This window comes from Sciurus carolinensis, chromosome 10 (genome assembly GCF_902686445.1).
Source record: "Sciurus carolinensis chromosome 10, mSciCar1.2, whole genome shotgun sequence".
Lineage (NCBI taxonomy): Eukaryota > Metazoa > Chordata > Mammalia > Rodentia > Sciuridae > Sciurus > Sciurus carolinensis.
Window position 1 is genome coordinate 30,537,407 of NC_062222.1, and position 19,049 is coordinate 30,556,455.

General features: G+C 35.9%; 1 protein-coding gene and 1 non-coding gene across 5 annotated transcripts in view; one reads left to right on the forward strand and one right to left on the reverse strand.

Moving 5' to 3' along the window:
• Map9 (microtubule associated protein 9) overlaps window positions 1-18,792 on the reverse strand; it is a 31,363-nt gene extending 12,571 nt beyond the window's left edge. For 2 of the 4 annotated variants that reach the window (XM_047566588.1, XM_047566590.1), the window contains exons 1-8: window positions 18,666-18,792; window positions 17,707-17,859; window positions 16,762-16,846; window positions 15,315-15,635; window positions 12,193-12,413; window positions 5,011-5,104; window positions 2,963-3,195; window positions 993-1,063 (exon numbers count right to left, since the gene is read on the reverse strand). In XM_047566588.1, the coding sequence (XP_047422544.1) occupies window positions 993-1,063; window positions 2,963-3,195; window positions 5,011-5,104; window positions 12,193-12,413; window positions 15,315-15,635; window positions 16,762-16,846; window positions 17,707-17,781 (1,100 nt within the window). In that variant the 5' untranslated portion in view covers window positions 17,782-17,859; window positions 18,666-18,792. Of the gene's footprint in view, window positions 1-992; window positions 1,064-2,962; window positions 3,196-5,010; window positions 5,105-12,192; window positions 12,414-15,314; window positions 15,636-16,761; window positions 16,847-17,706; window positions 17,860-18,665 lie in introns of those variants that run through there. The other 2 variants (XM_047566589.1, XM_047566591.1) reach the window with 2 other exon arrangements.
• Window positions 30-102, forward strand: Trnaq-cug (transfer RNA glutamine (anticodon CUG)). Its single transcript has one exon. It is a non-coding gene; the product is annotated as a tRNA-Gln (tRNA).
• Window positions 18,793-19,049: the final 257 nt, after the last annotated feature.

Consider the following 19,049-nt stretch of genomic DNA (forward strand, 5'->3'; position numbering starts at 1 on the left):
ACAATATTTAAAAAGTGGGTTTTAGGGCTGGGGATATAGCTCAGTTAGTAGAGTGTGTGCCTCTGATGCACAAGGCCCTGGGTTCAATCCCCAGCATCACCACAAGAAAAAAAAAAAAAAGTGGGTTTTAAGCACTCTTTAAATGCTTTTTTATGTTATTCTGTTACATAAACCAATCTAAATATAAAGTTAGAAAGCACAGTACCCTCTGTGTCAGGGGTTGGGGGACAATCTGGGAATCCTGTGTTTGGGTGGATGAAGTTGAATGACTACAGCTCTGTTCGTTCACTGTGTATGGGCAATTCCTGCATTCCCACTACAAGGGCAGAACTGAGCAGTTAAGAACAGGGATTGAATTGCCTACAGAGTCTAAAATAAGTGCTTACTGGCCATTTACAGAAGTTGACTGGCCTTGCTCTACTTGACTGATTATAATCATAATCTGAATAAAAGATGCATTAGGTTTTGATTAGCACAGAGGAGTTAGTTAGCAACATTCATCAGCAGCAGTATGGATGAAACTGTAACAATTCTAGTCACTGTAATAAACCCACTTAGTTCATAAACCCCTTTAGGTACAATTTTGTATATGTTAGACAAAGATACTAATAAAGAGGAATAATGCTGGACTTCAGCTTTATATCTAATATCTCAGCAAAAACAGAAGAAGCTGTATTCTAGGAGCCATGCAATGACATTATGGAAGAAGAAAAAATCCCTCAAAGGAAGATCTTGGAGAACAAATGTATTAAGCAAACATTCCAGGCATTAAAATAATCAGTAATAGATATAAACATTTTATTATTTACTATAAAAGAATATGATTAACTGCAGGGTTTAATAATTAAGTATCTACTCCAGTCATCTTACAGGTAAAAAAAAAAAATTAAGAGAAAATCCACAATGCCAAATCAAATTTGCCTTATGAAATTTAAATATAAATGAGTCTTGCTAGAATGAAAACCCATGAAGGAAGGAGGAATGTTAATTACCTGCCACCTGCACTAGATGCTCTGTTGTTGGTTGACTTTTTATTCTTCATATTTTTATCCTCGATCACCTTCTGTTAAATAGAAGATTCAATAACTTTAATAATCCACATATGGATTATTCACCAGAAGAATCACAGTTAGGCTTAGAGATGAAACTGTTAGTAAATCAATATTTTTTATGATCTACTACGTATCAAGCACAGAAGATACTGGGTACAAAGCAGCGAATGAAATGTCTTCAAGGACACCAACTTTCAGAGAGGAGTGACTGGCAATAATCACAAACAAATGTGACTCACGCAGGAGACGACACTTGGACAAAGAGTAACTAGAGAGGGGCTGGGGGTTACCGTAACGAAGCTGATCAGAAAATGATGAGAGAAAAGGGCCCACGTTCAAGATCTACGGGATGGAAGGAGAAGTGCTTAGAGCCCCCGAGTGACATTTTTGAAAAGCACGGAAGTCAGTGGTACAGAAGCCCAGGGAACGTAGGGTGAGTGGAGAAACACAGGGTCAGAGAAGAATCACGTGAGATCACTAGGTGGTGGTGAGGAGTTTGGGTTTTAGTCTCAGGATGATAAACCATCAAAGAGACTTTAACAGAGGGGTGGGAGGTGATTAGACTCAAACCCAAGAAAGACCACTCAGTAGAGACTGAGAAAAAAGACAAGGGTCTAGTCCAAGAAAATATGTCATAATCTTACTTGTTATGTGTAAGTTGCTTATTCTAATTTATAATTGCCTCTTGGGCATTTTATGGGCTCCATTTATAAGCTGTATACTATTTTTTTTTTTTTTTTTTTTTTGTACTAGGGATTCAACCCAGAGGTGCTTTGCCACTGAGTCACATCCATTACTCTTTTATTTTGAGACAGGTTCTGAGTTGCTTAGGTCCTTGTCAAATTGCTGAGCCTGGCCTCAAACTTGCAATCCTCTTGCCTCAACCTCCCTAGTTGCTGGAATTCAAGGGTGCCCCACTGCACCTAGCTAAGACTATCCTTTCTTTTAAGGAACAACTTTTCTATTTATACAGATGGGTGGGTGGGTGCTAACAGTAAAATGAGAAGACAGATGTGAATGCATTCCTAACTTAGCAGTTTTTCCTAGGGAAGGCAGCTAAGGATGACATATTTGGAACCTGACTTAATAATCCTTTCCCATAAATTTAATTATAAAAACCCCAACATATTATGAAAGTCCTGTTCAACCCCCAGTGTTCAGCCAGCACTACTTCCCTCCCCTAATAATGTAAGCTACAAGCAAACTGCAGTTATAAGAGATAAACACTAAACTCAGGAGAAATAAAGACTAAAAATACTATCCTATTCATTTTAAAAGTATAGTACTTTGGTACAATTAATTGTAGGAACAAGCAATCCTATGTGCCATACATCTATTTCTAAGATTATAATGATAATGTTCCTCATGATGACCTGTCCATCTAAAAAGCATTTCTTAAAAGATTTTCATGGGGGGTTGGGGAGATAGCTCAGTCGGTAGAGTGCTTGCCTTGTAAGCACAAGGCCCTGGGTTTGATCCCCAGCAACACCCTCCCCCCCCAAAAAAAAAAACGATTTTCATGAAAATTGTTAAAAATGTTTTAAAGTGATATCCAAAAAAAACTTTCACAATCTCAAAATCTCAAACTTGTTCCAGACAGTTGCATTTTTTATAATGTAAAAGACTTATAGAAACATACACAGTTATAGGTATTTCTGAGATACTTATAAGTACATATGATCACATACTACTGGTAATTTTTAACAGAACACTGGGTTTCATTGTATTAACTGAAAATCTTTCTTGAAGATAAAAGTTCTACTGAATTAAGTGAGACAATATCATGCCGCTATCAAAAGATGAGTTTCCCACAGGTAATACAGAAGTACAGAACATGAAGGACCAAACACTTTCAAGTACTTTTGCAAGTTTCAAGCTGTAGTACAAAAGACATAAGTTTGTAGAAATACCTTTGCAGATTCTGTTGCACTGGTATGAGATTGAACTAGCATGGAATCGGCTGTTAAGTCACCATCTGTCATCAGTTCAGCCTTCTCTTTTTCTTCTTCAAGGGTATCAGCAGGCACTTGAATTTCCTGGGGTTTCTCAAGTTCAGTAGAAACACAGTTTATCAAATCTGAATTCTCTTCATTTTCATTTAATTTTAAGGAATTATGGTTTTCAGGAAATTCTCCATTCTGACCTATTTTGAGAAAGAATAACAGCACTAAAACCTTCTTCTCAATTAAAAGTAGATAAACAGATTCTATATATTCCTTTAAGTGAAGATTGTATATGATCTCTTTTTTTCCTTTCTTTCTTTTTCTTTTTTTGGTGTTGCTGGGGATTGAACTCAGGTCTCCACATGATAGGCAGGTGCTGTACCATTAAGCCACATCCCCAGTCCCACATACTCTTTTTTCTTGCAAAATAAAATATGAAGAAAATGATCATATTAAACTCATATGCACTTTTTCCCCCAATGATTTAGGAAAGAAAAATGGCTATTCTTAATCTAATGAAACATTTAACAAAACGAAATACTCTGAAAAAATAGCATAGTCATAATTAGAATGGAATAACTGCCCCAAACCAACACACACCAAAAGAACTAGTTGAGGTATAAACCAAGTAACTTAGATGGCAGCATCTGTTCAGTTCCAAAACCTGTGTGCTCTTGGCTGGAACAACAGACTATGAAAACAGGAGGTGCCTATTGCACGCTACTGCAGTTACTAGCATCTCAGGTGAGTCGTATATATGCAGAGAGAACTGAGAGTGAACGTAATTTTATGCAGAGAATAAAGTTGGTCTAGTTAGTTTCATGCCCGCCATGAGGCAGTACTGCAGTGCAGCGTGCCGTACCCAAGAGGAACCAAAGGCAGGTCTATTCCTCAAATTCTCAGAGCTTCAAGGGACAGGCTCAAGGGCTGTCATGAGGGGACTCAGTTGTGCTCTTATAGAATTGTGTCTTTTATTTGGATTCTACCACCCTTCAGGGTGCTTGACAGAAAGAAACTAATGTTCTCTGTCTGGGATCACTGGCTTTCATTTCTATCGGCCAAAACTACATTTTCGTCGTCAAAAGTCTTAATTCTGTTGCTTTCATTACGGCCTCTTTTTTTTGGGACTTATTTAGAGTAAGTAGGTATTAAAATTCTGTGATCATTACAGTTATATATTCACATGTGAGAAGTGCACATGACTCAACTGAGATTGGATTCTTTGGAGAAACAAACAAGGACTTTGAAGCCAAAGATTTCAACTCTGGCTCCAGCACTGACCTTGGCTATGTTTCCCAATATGTCTGCACTTCAGTGTCTCTCATCTGTAAAATGACAAAAATTATACTACATAGTAAGCACTTAATAAATGTTAGTTATACATTTATAACTGTTAGAAACAGTTATGTCTTTTAGCTCTCATTAAGCCCTAAGAAAACAAACCACATTAATGACTTACACCTCACATTTACTATGTGCTTACTATGGTACTGTTCTAAGTGTTTTACATGTATTATTAATTTGTTTAATTCTCACAACCACCCTATAACATAGATATTCTTATTATCCACACTTTAAAAAATCATTATACAGGGTCAGAGAGGTTCCTTTGCTCATGTAGTGGTGACCAGATTCAAATCAAGCTTAAACCCCAGAAACCCACCTAGCTATTATGGAGTACTGTACAGACTATTGCAGCAACGTGTACATTATAATAATTCACCTTAAGTGATCATTCCATTTGTGTCCAGAAGTGGGCCAGTGGCTAAACTGCACTCTATCATTTAATTTTTACAATAGTCTTTTGAGACAGGTAAGATTTGGAGAAATTGAGGCACTGAGTGATTAGTTCTACATTTAAAGTCACATAGTTGACTATGCAGTCGGGATTGAAAAACTCAGGCAAACACAAACATATATTTTCTCTTTAACTGTGGAAAGTATCATATCTCTTACAAAGTGTTCTAAGCAATGCAAAGTTCATAAATAACATACATTAATTAGAATATAATTACCTTTTATAGCTGTTTTTCCCTCAGGTCCTGGTGAAAAGGAATTTCCAAGACCTTCTGTAAGAGCTGATGATGATAAATTTGATAACAATGGATCCTATTTAAAAAAAAAAAAAAGTATTTACCATCTAAGCTTAGTTTTGAATATTTATGGATGTCATAGCATTATTAAAACCATCTCATAACTTTGGAATCTGCATTTTTAGGAGTTTGCCATTGAAACATCAAAAGCATTAAGCCACTGGAGGTAAATATGCCTCCCTTGCTGTCTCAGTCATTACAAGGGGTCACTAAAAGCTGGGCGTGATGACACATGCCTGTAATCTCAGCAGCTCGGGAGGCTGAGGCAAGAGGATCTTGAGTTCAAAGCCAGTCTCAGCAACAGGGAGGCACTGAAGAACTCAGTGAGACCCTGTCTCTAAATAAAATACAAGATGGGCTGGGGGTGTGGCTCAGTGGTTGAGTGCCCCTGAGTTCAGTCCCTGGTACCTTCCCTCCCAAAAAGGGTGGTCACGAAAAGAGTCATTCTAGATCTGTATCAAATGTTACGTCTGTATTTGTTTTTAGCAATTTTTAAAACTCCTGCTTTTCTAAAATCAAATCTACTATGAATATTTAAGGCAAAGATTTGATCTTGATCTCTGTCTCTTTTTAAGGAAAGTATGAAAAAAAGAGGTAAAAAATTTTTAGTTTTTTTTTGTTTTTTTTTTTTTTGGTACTGGGATTGAACCCAAAGGCGCACAATCATTAAATCACATCCCCAGCCCTTTCTCTTTTTTTGCGGTGCTGGGGCCCCAACCCTTTTTTGTATTTTATTTTATTTAGAGACAGGGTCTCACTGAGTTGTTTAGGGCCTTGCTAAGTTTCTGAGGCTGGCTTTGAACTCTCAATCCTCCTGTCTCAGTCTCCTGAGCCTACAGGATTACAGGCACACACCACTGTGCTGGGCAAACTTCAGTTTCAAACAAATATTACTAGTTGTCCCAAGGAAAGCAATTTATAAAACCAAGTAGATAGCTACTTGCAAATATTATAGGTGAAAAAGGTACATAAATTTCAATCGTGTGAATTTAAAATCTGAAATGAAATTATTGTACTTGTGTCTAAAATACACAATTCTTTAGAGAATAATAAACTAGCCTAAGGTGATATTATAATGTAAGAATTTTATTTTTGTTACATAAATAGCAATATTTAGTTTCTTTCCCTTAATATTTTATGTGCTCACAGGAAATTATATATCAAAAGCAATAAGAAGAAAACATTGGGAAAATGTCAGAAGGGCTGAGACACTAGAGTCTACCTTGAAAGACACAGTTACACCTGAAGAGATCTGCATGCTTGTAGTTTTTGGATTTAAGGTATTTCTCAACCTGCGCAGTTAAAGTGGTAGAAGGCTAGGAATTGGCTTCAGAGCACAGAGGAGTCAATACATTTCAGAAGGAGTTGTGAAGCGTTGGAATCTGCATCCAGAATTCTTCTAAAACCTTTGGCATATCTATATATGACATAAAGAAGACCTCAGAAGATGTTATGAAACTATAGAAGCTAGAAACTGAAAGAAATAAGCAGGGATTCCTATTGATATCTACTGCAAGGGAGAAAGAGGTAAAAACTTGTATCGAGACACAGTATTTGCTTACTAGAAAATATGCTCAGAGGCACATAATGCAATCTAAAATCTTTGCAACATATCATTCATAATATCCTGTATTCAATCAAAAGCCACTAAGCAGATGAAGAAATAAGAAAACACAAACTCATGAAGAATAAAAAAAGAATCACAGTAAAAAGAATCTTGAGACAATCTGATTGTTGAAGTTACTAAAGACTTTAAGGTAGTTATTATAAGATTGTTCAAACACTTTAAGAAAACGTATGCATGATAGTTGAACAGATGTGGATCACAGAGATATAGAAAATATAAAAATATCAATGAAAACTCTAGAGCTAAACTCTATAATAACTGAAAAAATCACTGGAGAGACTTATTAGCAGATCAGAGATGGTAGAAAAAGTCAAGTGAACTTGAAGAAGGAACAATACAAATTAATCTGGAAAACAAGTGGGAAAAAAGATTAAAGAAACAGAACTTCAGTGAAAAGATTAAAGAAACAGAGATCAGTGAGATTCATCAAAAATTTAAACATCCCAAAAGAAAAGAAAAGAAAACTAATGTAGTAAAAATTAAAAAAAAAGAAAACAAAAACTTCCCATTTTCGTGGCAGGTGTCAGCTTATAGATCCCGAAAGTTCAACTAACCCCACACAGAAAATATAAAGAAACTAGACCTAGGTACCTACTTGTAGTCAAACTGCTATAATTGAAAAACAAATCTTGAAAATATTACTGAAAGCAGGCAGAAAACAACAGCATATTTTATATAGGAGAATAAAATGAGTGATTGCTTATTTCTCAACAGAAACAAGAGGGGCCAGGAACAATGGAAATTGATAAAGAGGTAGGGGTCAAAGAAAGGAACTGTCAGTCAAGAAGTTCACCTAATCATCCTCCAAAAATGAAGATAAATAAGCACTTTCTAGATAAGGACAGACTGAGAAAATCTATTACTGACCAACCTGCATTACAGGAAATGAAAACAAAGTACATTAGACTAAATGGAAATAACATGAAATGGTAATCTGGATCCATAGGAAGGAAGAAGAGCTCTAGAAACACTATATATAAGAAAATTTTAAATATTCATTCTTCTTTTAATTCTTTGAAAATCTAAGACAAAAAGTTTTAAAGTCTTGTTAGTGGAAACTTATAATGTGGAATTGTGGGAATTACATCATGTAGACATAGTATACATGCCAATGATAGCACAATGGGTGAGGCACTATAGGGAACTGAACTGTGGAGAGGTTCTATATGGAATGTGAAATATGGTATCAACTCTATAGTGCAAACAGGGACAGTTCAAAGTTCAACAGAGCTGGGCACATGCCTCTATGAGCCCAGTGATTCAGGAGGCTGAGGCAGGAGGAACACAAATTCAAGATCAGCCTCCGCAATTTAGTGAGGCCCTGTCTCAAAATAAAAAAGGGCTGGGATTTTAGCACGGTGGGTTCAATTCCCAGTAAAATAAATAAATAAATAAATAAATAAATAAATAAATAAATAATGGGAAAATAAAAACACATGATTAGTGCTCTAAAATGGCAGGAAGGAGTAACAGAGGAATAACATAACAAAGCAAAGAGAAAACAAACAGTAACAAACTGGTCTTAAATCCAACTGTGTCAGTGTTTACATTAAAAGTAAATGGAGAAAACACTCATAAATTGACAGAATACCAGAATTAAAATGCACAGATTGTCAGACTTCATTTAAAAAAATAAAAAATGTGACCTAAATTGTTATAAGAGATTCACTTAAAGTAAGAGAAAATTAGTTTTACAAAAAACTGATAGAAACATGTATATTATACAAGCACTGGAGTTCAGCAAGGTGAAGTATCAGACAAAGTGAACTGCAGATAAGGAATATTACCAGAGGTAAAGACATCTCAAAAGGGAAAATTAATATGTATATGCTAGTAACAGAGTTAAAAAATTCTGACAGAGCTAAAGAGATGTATGTATAAGCAAATCCACAAACATAACTGGACATACAAACATCCTTAAGGTAGTAATTGGTAAGTTAACTGCCAAAAAAAATCAGTAAGGATAGAGAAGATCTGAGTGATACTACCAACCACCTTGACCAAACTGAAATTGTAAAACGTTATATCCTACACCTGTAGACAGTGTACTTTGCCAATGCAAATGGCACTTACACAGGATACACTTAGGCTACACCATTAACAGCTCTTTTAAAATTTTGAAATCATATAAGATATAGTCTTTGAACCACAATGAAATGAATTTATAATCAGTAGCAGAAGTAAGTCTAGAGAAGACCCAAATATTTGGAAAAAAATATAATGCATCACAAAATAAACAATTGGTCAAAAAAGAGAACACATGAGATATTAGAAAATTTATTTAAGGAAATCCTTATGAAAAGAAAAGGCATTGAAAAAGTAGGATGTTAAACAGTATAGAAAAGGAAATGTATAGCTTTCAGTGGTTTCAACAGAGGATTCAAGACCAAAAATCAAGAAGAAAACTTTCGAACTTAAATAGAATCCAAGAAAATAAAAGAGAAGAAATAATAAAGATTGACAATTAGCAAAACTGAAAACAAACAATAGAGGAAACTAACAAAGCCAAAGCTGGTTCTTTGAAAAGTTTAATAAAACTAAATGATGACTACCAACATTTAACTAGAAGGGTAAAAACTGTAAATTAAATATGTCAGAAATAAAAGACATACTGACATGATGACCTCTAATCCTCAAAATGATAGGAAAATATCAAGAAAAAGTATGTTTGTAAGTTTGACATGTCAGGTGAAATGGGCAAATTTCTTGAAAGCAAATTACCAAACTGATAAAAAAATCTGAATACCAATATATCTATAAAAAACTGAATTTACTGCATTTAATTTAATTTAATGAATTTAATTTAAATTCCATGGTGAATCTTTTTACTTAAGGTTTCTTACCAAACTTTTTTTAACTTTTGATTTCTTACCAAACTTTTAGAAAACAGAAGGTAAAGAGACACTCCCTAACGCATTTGACACACGATTCCAATAAGACCCTTATAAGAAAAAGAAACCAAAAACTACAGACCAACAGACTTCTTAAATATTTATGTAGAAGTCTTAATAAAATGTTAACAAATAATATCCCATAATAAAATATTGTGCTTTGATCCATCAGAGTTGATTCTAGGATGCCAGGTCATTTAAAAAAATGATCATCAATCATTGTCACACGTGCACCATAGGCAAGCACACAGAGGAAAGGCTGGAGGTAAGGAAGCAGTGAGGAAGTCTGCAGAGCTCACCCTTGGAGTGTCTGATTGTGACATCTGCAGGATTATGCTATAGTATGGATCTTAAATGTCCCCCAAAGACCCATATATTAAGGTCGTGGTTCACAGCCCATGGTACTACGGGGAGGTGGGGAATCTTTCAGAGGTGGTCTCCCGGGAGAAAGTTGGATCATTGATGGTGCACCCTTGAAGGGGATATTGGGAGCCTGGTCCTTCCATATTCTTTCTCTCTGCTTCCCAGATGCCACGAGGTCTCCACAATGCACTTCCACCATGACTCACCGCCTAGCCACAAGCCCAAATCAGTCATGTCAATCAACCAAGGACTAAACTCTCCAAAATTCTGAATTGTCCCTCCTTTTCAGTTGATTATCTCAGGTATTTTGTTACTGACTGTAAAGCAGTAGGGAGGGTGCAGTGTCAAGAGAATGTTTATACACAGATAAAGAAGTTTGAGCATGACCGAATGCAGATGGAACAGACCAGTGAGGAGTCAAAGGTTGTTACACATAAGAGGGAAAGAATTAAAAATAGATGGGAAATCCCTGAGATGGCACAGTCAGGAAGATTTTCATATTGAGAAGTGTGAGACACTTAAAGTGTTAAATGTAGAAGTGTCTAGCAATAATAGTTGTACACTATGGGCTATGTTACAGACATTAATGTGCATGTGGTCTTAAGATCACCTAGCAACATGGAAGCACTCCATGACCTAATTCTAAGAGACACAGAAAAAGCACAACACAAAACATGATGTAGGCTAAGATGATAAATTAATGATACAAATATGAGAAAACAGCCTTAAAGGGAGTAAGAATAGTAAACTTCATTGCTATCATGTGGTGGGATTATGGTTGGGTATTTTCTATTAAATTATTTGTCACAGTATGATGTAACTTAAATAATCTTAGCAACCTTTTTTCTTAATTGAGAGATATAAAAATGTTTAAAAATATCATTTAAAGTTAAGTATATATTCCTTTTTAAATGGTATACCCCCCAAATACAAGCCATCCAGAAGACCTTAAGAAGAAATAAGTTGCTTGTACTTAGTTAAGATGAAGACATTGGATTAAAGCTCCAATATCTGATGGTATCTTTTTTTAAGAAAGAATAGGGAGAAACAGAGGCATAAAGGAAACAGGAAGGTCATGTGGTGATGCAGGCAGCTATAAATTAGGAAATGCCAAGGATTGCTGGAGGCCAGCAAAAACTGGAGGAGACTCTTCCTTAAAGGCTTTTGAAGGGATAGGGCCTTGCTGATTGGGGTCTTGATTTAGGACTTTTGGCTTTCAGAACTAAGGGAGTAAATTTCTGCTGTTTTAAATCTCTCAGTGTGTGTCACTTTGTTATATCATCTGCAAGAAATAACAACTTTCAGTTGATCAGATAATATAAACACAAAGTTAAGTGTTTGGATTTCTTGATTTTTTCAGAGCAAATTAAGAAACAGCACAGAATTGCAGAGCAAAATGTGAATCTATTGAGTTTGCTTCCTTTTGTACCACCTCCCAGAGAATGTGTCCTTACCTACACAGCAGGTAAGTGATAAGAAAAAGAGATAAGATTGATCAGGTAACATCTTATTCCTTTTCCCTGATCCATTCACACAGATTATGGAGGAAGAATGTGTTTCTCCTACTTTCCCTTCAAATTGTAAGGTAGAAGTTCACTTACTATAGTGAAATATAAAAAGAAGGGACGAATGTTCTCCCTTAATAATAATATATAGCAAACTCCCTCCTGAAACCCAGATTCATATTTGATCTCACTTGGCATATACCAAAGAACATAAAGCAATGTCATGAAGATTCAAAATACGTTTTTTTGTGTGAATAAAACTAAATGCATAAAATGACATTAGTATTTCCTTATCCATAAATTATACAACTCAAATATTATATATAATACTGATATATATATTATTAGAGATATACAGTATTATATATAGCATTATGTAGACTCAAAAGAGCAAAATTATTTTAACATATTACTTTCTCTGAAATGGGTAGCATCTTAAAAACACAAATTATGGCTTAATTGGGAGGATTTTGTTCTTTCTTAGTGGTATTTAAAATAACACCATGTCTTATAATTGATGGGGTTTTAGATTCAATGAAATATAGTCTATTAAAAAAAGTTTAAAATTATTTCCTGATCAATTGCAGAAGCAAACGTGTAAAACCCATACATACACAAAAATGCATGCACACAATTCATTCTTTCTGTTTTTCTAGTAATCAGATGCAAATGCCTGAATTCAAGAAATATGATTCAACAGCTCAGCAGCAGTACCAACCTCAAGATCAAGGTTTTCAGAGAATGTTTTTTCCTTAGCTTCTAACTGTCTGCCATCCAACCTTGGGAGGGAAGGAGCAGAATGGAAGTCTTCACTGAGAGCAGTTTCTTTATCTTCTAATCTTTCTTTCTCCTCCACGAGCCTATTCTTTTTTAACATGTTCCTTGGCAGAGGTAAAGGCTTAAAGTGGTCAACTGTTTCAAGGCTGCTGCTATTTTCTGCTGAAAAACAAAATGCTTTAAGATGATTGAAAAAAAAAAAGCATGTTGGCTTCAAACACTGTCCCAGGGCACCAAACTTCCCTCCAGTGCCATGTTCCTGGGCTCCCTGTCCTTCAGAGTCCAGATGAAGACTATACCCTTCTCCATAAGCTCTAATAAGGCCCCAATAAGCAATAATTCATGATCTAAAAATTTTAACAATGTTGCCATCCTGAAAGTAACCAGTATACTTTAATTTCAAAAGAAGTTAATTGTTCAACTTTATGAACTCTCATAGTATTCAAAATATTTTTTAAAACAAAAATCTTTGCCTCTAAAATGAGGAGGTGCATGCATCAAACCTCTATTATGTACCTGAAGCCAGGCTGTATACATACTATTGGCCCTCATCATTATACAGTGACAATGGCCATGTGCATGGATTTTTACAGGCTGGGAAAAAAGATTTTTTTTAAACATTTAATTTAATTTAATTTAATTTAATTTTTGTTTAACTGGGGGTTGAACCTAAGGGCACTCACTCTACCACTGAGCTACATCTGCAGTCCCTCATTTTTTATTTTAATTTAAAGACAAAGACAGAGTCTCACTAAGTTGCTGAGCCTGACTTGAACTTGAACTCCTGCCTTTGCCTCCTGATAGCTGGGATTGTGGATCTGCTTAAACAAACACAATGATAAGACAAAGGTAACACTGGACACAGGGATAGAAGTCTCAACCTCTCACTGGAGGAGTGAATGCACAGCCACATGATTAGTGAGTTACCATTCTTTGAGTCTATTAAACTTCCCTAGCAGCTGTTAAAATTGTACAGTTAGGGTTGGCGTGTAGCTTGCTGTAGAGCCTATTCTCAGAATGCAGGAGGCCCCAGGTTCCATCCCCACTGCCACAAAGACAAACAAATGAAAAAAATAATTGAATGAAATTTCAGTTCCTTTTCTCATATCTCCAAAGTTTAAAACCTGCATGCTGGTATGCTGGTATGCTTCTAGCTCTCAAAACACTGATAGAAATGTTCTTTGTTTACATACTTCTTGTCTAAATTTTACCTGTATCACATATCTCTTCACTGTTCTACTAACATATTCTTTTACAACTTCAAAACTAGGTTAATTAATATTTACCTCTTCTTTAACTACCAAAGGGTTTATGAATGCTGTTAGAAGATTCCAAACCTTGCCAAACTAGTAACTACTATAAATGCTTCCTTGCCAGTTATAGCTATGTCTAAAACTCTGGTCAAAAGTTCAAGCCCAAATCAAAGAATCATCCTAGATTCCTCCCTCCTTTTTTCCCTATAATCAAAGTCACTACACCCAATGATTCTACTTGAAAAGCTCTAGTTTATTCTATGCTCTTCCCTACTGTTACAACTTAAGCTACCGTTTTTGTTACATATGCTGAAGTTAATATTGCAGAGCTTAAGTAGAAGGTTTGCAGTCATGCTGCCACCTTGTGGCTAAAATACAGCATTTCCTTATTCGTTATAATTCATTGCAACTTTTAACATAAAATAGTTTTGCTAGTTATTTACTATATATTTCTAATGTATTTTTCCACCTGTTTAACACCATTCTTTTGCTGCTATATGCTCATTTTTTTAAATAACCAAGTTCTATTAAGTTCCCCTTCTCTCCATTGTCAGTTCCACTCATTACCCTGGGAAGGTACTTCAGCAAGTTAATGATCTCATTATGCTTTGTGTTTGCACTTTTGTATTGTTTTATAGTTTATGAGACTTATTCATTAGATTCTCAAAACAATTTTGTAGGACAAGAAGAGCAGGTTTTCTCCTCATCATGAGGATAGTGAGATTTAAGCTATTTGCTGAAGTCACACATAACTAATTTACGATGGCTTGTTTTTCAGTCTTAGACATTATTCTAGTGTTTTTTGTTCTGCTTGCATCTTCCCCTCATTTCAAAATTAATGGGATTGTGTATATCAGAGAGGAGGAAGTGGTTCCCTAATACATATCTGAAATAAAGGTTTGTCTGATGTTATCAGTATGAAATGTATGAAATATTTACCAGCACTGTATTTACTGATGATATAAAGGAAGGAGATTTTTATTAAGGCTGGCATCAACTAATATTTCCTTTATAAAATGAAAGAAATAAGACTGAAAGATATCAAACTCTTAACCTCGCGTGCACAAATTTTTGTGCATCTTCCAAGGGACTTCAAAGGGGCTGGTTACAGCTTCATTCCAACTTTGATCCACTGTGCCTGGAGTTCAGCAGTGTAGTGGGGAGAACGCTTGTACGCCCAGATAACACCAAGAATATCCCCTCAGAATACAGAATTTTAGTGAATTTTCCAATGCAATGGAAAGATCAAATGGAGATTCTATTTTCTTAAGGAGAGTCTGGAAGCTTCAATAAACAACAGCAATGACAAAACAACACACTCTTCCCTTTCAAATATACCAATGCCAAAAAACTGTTTTGGCAAAATATTGGTATGGAAATGCTTGTTCTGTGGTGATGGGGACTGAAACCAGGGCCTTGTACATGTTAGGCAAGCGCTCTACCACTGAATGCTCCATAGCTCTGGAAATGATTGTTTGAATATTTAGAGTGTGAGGTGGATCAGAAGAATCCATCCCTAAGAACAAAACTGAAGCTTCTGGGCCTATGTGCTTTGGGAACTGCAGCTAGAGGTGACTACAGGTGCTTTGGCATTTTTTTAGGCACCAGAAGAGGTTCAAGACTGAATATACAACTGGATATCAGAATTATGAGTTTTCTCTGTGGTTTTATTGTCTTATTTTTGCAAAACTGAAAGTTAAATATGATTATTTTTTCTTAACTATATACTAGCTACCATTTAAAGATATTCTGAAATTATTATCTTAAAGTAAATTTTCAAGAAATACAATTATAGTATCTAACAACCTACCTGAAGATGTGCTTTTGAGGGAAAGAATTCTGGGTTTAGGTTTTAGTTTAATTCTCTCTTTTTCAACTTCTTGATCTTTATCTGGAGGTTCAGATGAGGAATCCACCACCATGTCATCACAACCATTGAGGGTCACATCTTCACTGTTTTTGACAGCAAATTCTGGCTCATCTTCAAGTATGTCACTGTTTGATTTCTTGGTTTTCAAAAAAGATAGTTTTGGAGAATTATTTTCTTCATCATCTGATATATGAAAATCATTCATTTTTTTCTTAATGGAATTTTCATCTACTGAGGTATCAGAAAAATCACCCAATGAAACTGAAAAACAGACAAGAACAAATGTTTTCAATAGTATATTTTAAATCTCTTAAAGTCTTATTTTTTTAGAAAGCAAGATTACCTTAAAGTCTAGAAATGACTAGAAGTAAATTTATAACCAAAATTTATTTTGCAGCTCTTAGAAACAGTTTACGTAGGCTGTTCTGAATTTAAATTTATGAAATAAAACATTCAATTTCATTAATTTATTGAAGTGTTTATTGAGTGCCTACAGGGTGCCAAGCACTGTGCTTATTCTGGGAAATGCCATCCAAAGATTCCAAAAAATAACAATCAGCCTTGGAATATTCAAATTCCACTTTGGAGAGTAGAACATTCATTTGTAAATAATTTCATCATATAAAATCAAGAATTTGATTTTCTCTGTAAGCAGACTAGTTTAACTAGATTTTTTTCCATATAAATGTTATAACCACAATTACATCCATACCAAAAATACTAGATTTTACTAAAAGAAAGGTATTAAAGAATGTTAACAACAGAGCAGCAATTTACTATAATGTATTTTTACAGAGAACATTAAGAGTTATTGATTGAATATATATCAAAAGTAGACTATTGAATTTCAAGTTCAAAATTCTGTATGTGTACACCTGAAGCTTAAAGTATTAATATTTTTACCTAATTAAAATAAACCAAATTAAATCAAAATGGTATTGATAAATGCAGTGTGAATAATCTGTTGTTTTTAAAAGGACACTTTATTATAGTCTGAAGATCTGATATATAACTAGTGTTATAAAAGTGCTTCTTATGTACACTAAAATTTAGCTCTCTGAACCTGGTTACCAACTAGCTGTAGGGCCCCCTAGTGTTAACTTTAAGGAAGAACCTGTCCTCTTCCATGTAGTTTACCCCCTCAGTCATCCTTTTACTGCTGTTAATTTACATATTCAAATACACATTCACAATCAACCAAGGACAATCAAAAAACTTCTTGAAAATTAAGACTGGCTCTCTAACTCATTAAAAGTTGGTAATCTAAAACTAGGGAAGTCAAAGGCATTATTTTAACACAAGTGGTTTTTTTAGGGAGAGGGGAGAAGGCTAAATGTAATGAAGCAAAAAACAGAAAAATATTTTACTTTTCAATACTCTCACATACCGATTTCATCACTGTCAAAGTCATCTGAGTATTCAGAACTCCTCTGTCTGGCTGAGCGAGCTGTAATTGCTCTTATTAGCTCATCCTGAAACGAGATAATTAAAATCAATTGCTATTCAAATAGAGAGTTCTCATATTTAGAATTAATTTGTAAACAAATCATTATTCTTTCAAACAAGTTTCATTCATCTAACGAACACTCACTCCAAGCCTACTTTGTACCATGCACCCAGGTGAGGGGACTCAATGCAGATCATCACCACCAAGGGCTCTCCCTCATGGTGCCTACAGTTAAACTGGAGGAGACAGACAATATCAAATAAATTAATTTCAGATTATAACTTGAGCTAAAGAGAAATAGGTAAGAGGGGACTCAATTTAGATAGGATTTATTACAAACTGCCATTTTAGAAGAAAGTGGCACTTTTTTTGTTTTGTTTGGAGGGTTTGTTGGGTTTTTTTCTTGTTTGTGTTTTTGTTGTTGTTGTTGGTGGTGGTGTTGAGGATTGAATCTAGGACCTCCTGCATGCTAAGCACACACCTACTACTGACCTACATTCCCAGACTCAAACTGGTACTTTTTAAGTATATTGCAAAAGAGTACATCACCAATACTGTAAATTTAAAGATTAAGTTCAAAACTGTAGCTACCCAGGAGAAAAAACTTCATGCTAGGCTATAGAAAAAAAGAAGATTTTTGTGAAAATAACAATGTAAAGTTGCACTTTAACTTTTAACTTAGTAAGTACTGAGGTTACTTTGATGCCCTTAAAACCACGAAGGAGGATTTGTAATACTGGTGCTTAAACACCATGATGATCTGCAAAATTTCAAAAGGAATAGAAGATTTACGCCTGTTTTATAAAGGATGGGATCCTAAAGTCACCAACCCCTACATTCATAACTCAAAATTATCCAAAACAAAAATGCCTTGAAATATTTTACCTGGAAAGTAGTTCTTTTGGTAACTTTTGGACTCTTTGTGTATGCCAAAGTTGTGCTGAAAACTTCATCGGACATAGTTGATTTTATTTTTTTGTTATCTTTATCAAATAGCTAATAAATAATTGAAGTAATTCATTCAACCTCTGATGGTGGCTGAAAAAGATGAAAAACAGACTTTTTAGCATGCTTAAAAATTTCTATTACTACATTTAATGCACAAAAAAATAAATAGAACAGGAAGAAAAAAAATAGCCAAACCAAATTTAAAAAGTATCACATGAACATTGACTACATCTTCACCTAAAAATGTAGAGTTCTTGTAAAGAATTAACAAATTCTCATAACAAACGTGCATCAAAAAATATAAGAAGAAAAAAAAAAAGAAAAGAAAAATGCCAGTCGTGCATTATAAGGACTAGCAAATAAATGACTGCAAAAGGTTAATACAAAAAATGGTAACCAATTAATACATAACACCCTATTTTCCCCCTCTCTTCCATTTAAAAAAGTAAAGGATTGATCAAAAGAAGTCATGCTTTATTTAAAAGGCTACCAAGAAGATTGTATACGTTATAAAAGCACTAGCCCACTACACAAATTGCTTGCATTGTAGTTCTATGCAAAGAAAATGATCATAAATGCTTAAGCACAAGCAGCCAGGGATACTTCTTCAAGCCACTTTTCGCTCTCTGAAGAGTTAACAGGGCAGGGTAAAACAAAACGAGGTTTCCGCGATGGGCTGTATTAACAGCGCTGTTGCTCAAGCTCCAAGCTGAAGGCCCAGACCTGGGCCGCAGGATCACCCGCATCAGAGCGCGTCCCAACCCGCAGCCGCTCCGGGCCAGGCCAGGTGCCCTCCAGAGCCCCGCCCGCAGCTCCCGCGCCGGGGCCCAGCGCGAGCCCCGCCGATGCACACCCCAGGCTGCACGGAGCCCCGACGTCCCGCGTTCTGCACCCACCCGCGCCAGTCCTGCGGCGGACTCCCAGCGACCTGCAGGAACCCGGCTGGCCTGGTGCAGGAGCCTCTCGCTTTAGCCTGGGCCTGCCCGGCGGCGCTCAGGAACCCGGACTAAGCAAGGGGGCGGGGCCAAAGACGGAGGCGGGAGGAGGTTGCTAGGCAACAGCGTCCCTGGGAGGAAGTGACTTTTACAAGGTCTGGTCTCTCTGGTACCCAACACGGTCCTTCCGCCTAACGCGTCACTGGGGCATCCACCTAAACCAAGGAAGTGACATCACCTGACGGTCTCGGGAGAGGGTTCTGCGCCCTATTCTGTTGCCTAGGAGACGGGATTCGCCCGGCTCCTGAGAGCCTTCCTTGCCCTTGCCACTGAGTGAGGATCTAA